Source organism: Octopus bimaculoides, chromosome 6, assembly GCF_001194135.2.
Source record: "Octopus bimaculoides isolate UCB-OBI-ISO-001 chromosome 6, ASM119413v2, whole genome shotgun sequence".
In the NCBI taxonomy this organism is placed as follows: domain Eukaryota; kingdom Metazoa; phylum Mollusca; class Cephalopoda; order Octopoda; family Octopodidae; genus Octopus; species Octopus bimaculoides.
The window spans coordinates 37,016,482-37,024,205 of record NC_068986.1 but is presented as its reverse complement, the minus strand read 5'-3'; the positions used below and the strand labels follow the sequence as shown (position 1 = coordinate 37,024,205).

Genomic DNA, 7,724 nt, shown 5'->3' with positions numbered 1-7,724 from the left:
TTTTAGACAGATTTGTAATGACAACATCGTGGAGGCGCAATGGCCCAGTGGTTAGGGTAGTGGACTTGCGGTCATAGGATCACAGTTTCGATTCCCAGACTGGGCGTTGTGAGTGTTTATTGAGCGCACAACACCTAAAAGCTCCACGAGGCTCCAGCAGGGGATGGTGGCGAACCCTGCTGTACTCTTTCACCACAACTTTCTCACACTCTTACTTCCTGTTTCTGTTGTGCTTGTAATTCAAAGGGCCAGCCTTGTCACACTCTGTGTCACGCTGAATATCCTCAAGAACTATGTTAAGGGTACACGTGTCTGTGGAGTGCTCAGCCACTTGCATGTTAATTTCATGAGCAGGCTGTTCCGTTGATCGGATCAACTGGAACCCTCGACGTCGTAAGCGACAGAGTATCAACAACAACAATGACAACATTTAATTTGTGAGCCTCTACCCTTCGAAAAATCACAGTGTAAATCCAACCTTTGAAAATCTCTCAGGGATTAAAATATATATCTTTCTTTTTTCTTATTTTATATGGGCATTAGTAGCATAAATATGACACATACATTAATTAGCAGCAGCAGCAACAGCATATTCACAAAATGATCTATCATAATTTATGTTAATACTATTTCTCATGTATTTTAAACGCCTGGTTGCTGTTTAACACCTGGTTGGTAATGATTATGCATGTATGTATTTATGCATGTCTATGTAAGTGTAATTCTTTATGTGTGTGTGTATGTCTATGTTTATGTGACACGTGGGAGTGTGAGACTTCCTTAAGACATTGAAAAATATTTATTTATTCTGAAATCCTCCTGTAATTTAAACAATGAATTGACAAATAATTTAGAAGCTACCATTTTTCCCATCGTTATTGAGCAACAGAAGTCTGTTAATGAACCCAGGTGGAGTTAATTTGCTGAGTAAATTCTTTCTACCAGCTGATTAACTATATAGCTTCATCTAATTGATGATAGACGAGTACTTCTATTACTGAGGATAATAAGTGCAGGAGAAGAGAGAGAAAGCAAATAAACAAAACTGTTCAGTTGGATATGCACACTAATATGTAGATCTTAGATACCCATAGACACATATTTTATGCATACGTATGCAATTATATATAAAAACACATGCACACACACACACACACACTCACGTGTATACACACACTTAAACATACATGCTCATTCACACAGATACTCATGTTTCCACCCACACAGTCTCACACACATCTGCCCCCCCTCTCTCTCTCAGTCTCTCGAAAGCATACATTCAAACTCAGATACACACATGCATACTGTCAGACAGACAAGCAAACAGACTCAGAAATCATGCACACTTGAGGACATGCTAATGCATACTTGAGGACAGGCTGATACACACTCAGGGTTAGGCTGACATACATTTGAGAACCGGCTTAAGCATGATAGAGGACTAGTTGATGCATGATAGAGGAGAGACTAATGCACATTTGAGGAGAGGCCAATGCACTCTAGGGGACAGGTTGATGCATACTTGAAGACAGGCTAATGAACTGTCATGAATAGTCTGTCACACACTCAAGAGCCAGTTGATGTATGTTCGAGGGCAGGTTGATCACACACAGATTTTATAATTCATTTCAATGACATTAAATATAAACTTGACTTTGGCTAGTCTTGTGAGTGGATTTGGTAAACTGAAACTGTGTGGAGGGACATTGACTTGAAGTGTTTAATCAATCAAATTGATCCCAGTATTTATTTTTTAAATCTGGTACTTATTCTGTCAGTTTCATTTGCTGAACTGCTTGGTTACAGGGACATAAACAAACCAACACCAATACACCACACACATACGCATATCATCATCATCATCGTTTAACGTCTGCTATATATATATATATATATATATATATATATATATATATATATATATGTACACATACAGACATATATATAATGGGCTTTAAGTTTCTGTCTACTACATCGACTCACAAGGTTTTGATCAGCCCATAGCTATAGTAGAAGACACTAGTAAAGGTGTTGCACAGTGGAATCGAGCCCAGGACAACATGGTTGGGAAGCACCACTTCTTAATCACAAAGCCACACCTGTACCTATAACCGCATCAGATATTATATATTTTACATCATTTGTATTTGTATGTCTTCCTTTTTTTCTGTATTGCAAAAAAGAAAAAAAAAAAAACATGAATATAATTTATATTTCCAGTGCAATTTTTAAATATGGTATTCAACATATTCCATTACTTTTTGGTAAGAAAAATGAGGCAAACCAGTAAAAAAAGAAGGAGAAAAAAAATTGGGGAGAAAAATAATGTTGGCATTAGAAACAGATGAATCTAGAGATTCATCTGTTTCTAATGCCAACATTGCCAGACAAATGAGTGAAAGGCAAATGTTTATGTTAAAGAATAAAGAAATTGAGATGGTTAAAATAGTTTTAATGAAAACAAGGAGAAAGAACGTCATAGAATAATCCTAATCTGATGCTGATCTGCAAAATTCATCATTAGAAAGTGATGGGCATTTTCTGCCAAGGCTCATCATCATTACTACCACTGTTACCACCACCACCACCACCACCAGCTTTCACATCTGCTTTACTTAATTGAAATGAAGATGAATCTTGTATTTAAAGATTAGTAGTTTTGGACAAAGCAAATTTGTATCTCATTTGGAATATTATAAATATATAACATTAATAATAATAAGGCTAATTTTGGCACAAGGCCAGTAATTTTGAAGGAAGGAGCATGTCAATTACATGAAGTCCAATGCACAACTGGTACCTATTTCAATGAGCCTGAAAGTATTAACGGTAAAGTCAATCTTGGCAGCATTTGAACTCAGAATGTAGACTCAGAAGAAATGCCACTAAGCATTACTGTTCAGCACAGTGGTGATTCCACCAGGTTCTTGCCTTACATAATAAAAATAATAATTCTTTCTACTATAGGCACAAGGTCTGGAATTTTAGAGGAAGGGGAAGCTGACTACATCAATTCCAGTGTTCAGCTGGTACTTGTTTTATCGACCCCGAAGGGATGATAGGTAAAATCGACCTTGACAGCATTTGAATTTAGAATGTAGTCAACAGAAATGCCACTAAGCATTTTGTCCAGTGTAGTAACAATTCTGCAATCTCATCACCATAATTAATAAAAATAATTAAAATAATAATGATAATGATGGTAATGATGATGATGATAATAATAATAATAATAATAGTAATAATAATAATAATAATAATAATAATAATAATAATATTACCACACTCTCAGAGTGGCCTACATTCTCGGAGTGGTTGGCGTTAGGAAGGGCATCCAGCTGTAGAAACTCTGCCAAATCAGATTGGAGCCTGGTGTAGCCATCTGGTTCACCAGTCCTCAGTCAAATCGTCCAACCCATGCTAGCATGGAAAGCAGACGTTAAACGATGATGATGATGATGATTGCAATTGTGGAGATGGTTGGCTATGAAGAAAGCTTGACCGAATTCTTTAATGCTTCCAGTTTGGCATATTGCCTCTTGTAAGTTCTAATCTCAGAGTTGCTTTTTATTTCCAAAGACACTAATAATAAATGCTATCCTTATATTTAGCTCGGTTAAATTGACTATATCCTCTCACACTGGAAGCATTGTTAGAAGGTTGGGAAAACTGCCTTTGCAGTACTTGTTCTGGTTCTTTACTCATTAAGAGTTCAAATCCTACTTACATCATCTTTGCCTTTTATCCTTTTTGGGTCGAATAAAATACAGCACTGACCAAGTACTGAGGTCAATGTAACCAATTTATCTCTCTCTACAAACTTTCAGGTCTTATCAGAAACAATTATAAAAGCTGTAAGCTGGCAAAATTGTTAGGATATTGATAAAAGTGCTTTGCAGTATTTGTTCTGGCTCTTAACATTCTGAGTTCAAATCCCACTGAAGTCAACTTTGCATTTCATCCTTTGCCTAAATCAGGAGCAATACATATCATCATCATCATCACCATCGTTGTAATTATTTGTTTGGTTGTTCATTGTTTGTTTTTACATCCTAAATTCAAATGCTGCCAAAGAAAATGTGATCAACTATTAAGTTCTATGTGTTTCATATTATTTATCATTTATTTTTCTTTTCTCTTTATCTAGAAAGTCTATTCTAGGGTAGCAAGAATATGTAAGGTAAGTACATTTACAGAAATATGAATCTTGTGATTTATGTCAAAACTGTGGTTGACAGCCTAATTTTGTTCTATAACATATTTGTGTACTTTATGAAAAATGGATATTTATGTTGGGTCATTCCCTTGGATATTACTGTCTTGGGTCCTAGGACTCATAAGGCAGGTTACCCAGTTTCACTGCTGTGCAAGTGACCGAGATGCAGGGTTACTCATTTACAGCCAAGTGGACTGGAGTAATGTGAAATGAAGTGTTTTGTTCAAGAATGTAGCACACTGCCCAGTTTGGAAATTGAAACTATGATATTATGATCATGTGTGTGACACCTTAACTACTATGCCATATGCCTTGTTCCGTCTATGCTAAATAAAAAGGGTAAAGACCCCCATGGGATTGCACCTAGAAAGTTACTCTCAGAGGCACAAGTCCAGGTGAGGTTGTTTTTAGAAGACCAACAGTCGCTCATGCATACCGGCCTCCCCTCTCCCCACCACTGATGTTATCCAAGGGAAAGGCAAAGGGGCCGATACAGCTTGGCACCAGTGACGTTGCATCTCATTTCTACAACTGAATGAATTGGAGCAATGTGAAATAAAGTATTTTGCTCAAGAACGCAACACACAGCCTTGGTCCAGAAATCGAACTCACTACCTCATGGTTGTGAGCCTGATGCTCTAACCACTTAGCCATGCACCTATAAATTCTATGAGTTAAAAATAGGTGTGTGTGTGTGTGTGTGTGTGTGTGTGTGTGTGTGTGTGTGTGTACGTGTGTGTGTTCGTTACATTAGAAATCCGGTAAAATGTATTAACTAGTAACTGTAAACAGTGTGTGGAGGACTTACAGTGGAATTTTAATAGTGGCAGTCTTGAAACTGAATGATTTTTATGTAAGAAATAATTTATGATGAAAATCTCATCCATTGTTTTTACACCCCTTTTTTTGTTTTTTTCTTTTACTCTTCAGACTGACAGAGGAGGAGACAGCCTCCTTCTAGAAAACAACTGGACGACTTTTCTTAAGTCCCGGATTAACTGTTCTCTTCCAGGAGAGTTTCCATTTTATTTCAATGAAATTCAGCAGACCTTCTATTCCAAAGAAGAGAATTTAATATATGCTGTGTTTGGCACCGGAGAGTAAGCTTGCATTTAATATCCATTAGTTGTTTTGTTGTTGTTGTTATTCTCCACCCCTTTCCTTTTCCTCTTCCTCCTTCACTACTACTGCTATCATCATCATCATCATCATCATCATCGTCGTCATTGTCGTTATTTCTTACAAAGCAATAGAATTACCATAATATCTGTGTTAATGAAAATATTTTCCCACTGGAAACTGAAAGCAAGCTCAGCAAGTAAATAAATAGATAAGAACAAAAAAAAAAAAGCAATGAGATCGATGCAAAGTGTGCCATTTGGGAAATTGTTGATTGTTTTTTATCCTGTCCAACACAGAAAATGTTCACTGGCACTTAGTTACACCAGAAAATGCACACTGGCACTTTCGGTTCACCAGATTCCAGCTTGAGATGAGGGATAGGTAAGTAAAATGAAGTGCTCTAATCCAACTTACCTGTCTGGTTCCTACCGTAGTGTAGATGGATGTTACTCCATATTTTTTTTCTCTTGTTTCCTTAAATTATATCCTTTTTTTTAATGATATCTGTATTCTTATATGTTCATTTATTTATTATCTGTAATTATCCTCCAGAACTTTAATAACGTTTTAACACTTCTTAATATTTTGTGCAATATCTGTGGCCATCTTTTCATTTTGGTATAGCTTCATTTTACTTACCTCCGTATATATGTAGCTGGCTGTTAGTACAAACCATTGACAATTTCCAATAAGACAGAAATGTGTATGGTTTTTTTGCCTCCCACTGATAGATGCACAGGCATGGCTATATATGAAGAAGCTTGCTTTGTAATCATGTGGTTTCTTCTACTCACAGCAGCATCCTGGGCAAGCATCTTCTATTATACTCTGACTGTCCAATGCATTGTGAGTGAATTTTGTAAACAGAAACCTGCTCTCTCGCAGAAAAATGAATAGCTGCATGTATAGCTCTAGAGTAACAATTGCAGGCAAACTAATGGACAGAATCAGCCGCATCTTCTTTTTTTATATGTGTTCTTCATTGCTGTTTTACTGGGAATCCAGCTGAGATGATGTTTAACCTATTCCCACTGTATCAGGAATATGAAGTGACAGGGTTAAGGTTTCTGGTTTTGTTACTGACAATCAAGTTAGAGAAAATTAATAAAAGACAATTCAGCAATATATGGCTGAGTTTTTTTATATCCATTACTTTACAGAAAAATGTTTTCTACTTAAGGCAGGCAGCAGAGAATATAAATATATATATTAAAATATATTAAATAGATTATCATAGTTTGAGTTATTTATGAGTTGTAATCCTTATTTTTTTTTACCATTCTGTTTTCAGCAACAGCATACCAGGTTCAGCTATCTGTATATATGATATACATGCATTCCATCGGTCATTCTCTGGTGCTTTCAAATACCAGATGAATGCTAACACAGCATGGATGAAAATGGAAAATCCAAAAGCAGATTCACAGGTATGACTACTATTATTAAAATGGAATCTATATGTTTAGTATGGAACTGGTTTCTTTAATAGAGAAAACTTGCTGTTATTGTGAAACATATTGATGATTGTTTGGATTTTAAATGTAATTTTAAATGAAAAGCTTGCCGCCTGTGAGATTTGAAACTACATCTTCTGTATGCATGATAAACATTTTAGCCATTATACCTAAGCAACGCTTCAAATCTTCTCTTTCCATTTTAGATGTTTTGCTCTAACCAACAAGAATTGTATGTCATTTACTTAATAAAAATTTAGATACTTTGCAAGATATGAAGTGTATAATTTTAACAGTAGAATGTTTATATGCATGTGTGTGCGTATGTGTATGCATTTGTATGTGTATGTATGTGTATATGTATTTATTGTTTACACAATAGAAACTTCAAGAGACGTAAAGTCTATAATTTTTAATGGTGTAACTCGAAACAGATAAAGCTATAAGTAATAGCATTTAGAATAGTGGGTTAAAAACCACATGATGAAGAAAAGTTGAAGTTTGATTCTGGGGCTCAGATCTGAATCTTCTAAATTCTTATAATGTAAATAACACACAATTCTTACTAGTAAAAACAAAACTTCTCAAAGGGATGGAATAAATTGAAAGGGTAGTTTTGTTATACTGGTTAGAATTTCTGTCATATTTACAGTAGGTATTGGTTCAAATACCCCAGGTAGCCTTCAACTTTTTTTTCCATCCTAGGGTGTGTTAACCCAGTATTCTATTCTGTATTATATATGGCTGTATCTGCTTTGGGTTACACCATTAAAAATGATACACTTTATATCTCTTGAAGTTTCTATTGTGTAAACAATACATATGTACGCACACATGTACATATATAAATATACATATGCATTCATATGTGTGTGTGTGTGTATATATATATATATATATATATATATATATATATATATATATATATATAT

At 35.3% G+C, this 7,724-nt stretch overlaps 1 protein-coding gene across 2 annotated transcripts in view; it reads left to right on the top strand.

Moving 5' to 3' along the window:
* LOC106867500 (semaphorin-5A) overlaps nucleotides 1-7,724 on the top strand; it is a 308,833-nt gene that overhangs the window by 241,145 nt on the left and 59,964 nt on the right. For both annotated transcript variants that reach the window (XM_052968682.1, XM_014912385.2), the window contains exons 10-12: nucleotides 4,148-4,180; nucleotides 5,147-5,316; nucleotides 6,630-6,765. In XM_052968682.1, the coding sequence (XP_052824642.1) occupies nucleotides 4,148-4,180; nucleotides 5,147-5,316; nucleotides 6,630-6,765 (339 nt within the window). The remainder of the gene's footprint in view (nucleotides 1-4,147; nucleotides 4,181-5,146; nucleotides 5,317-6,629; nucleotides 6,766-7,724) is intronic.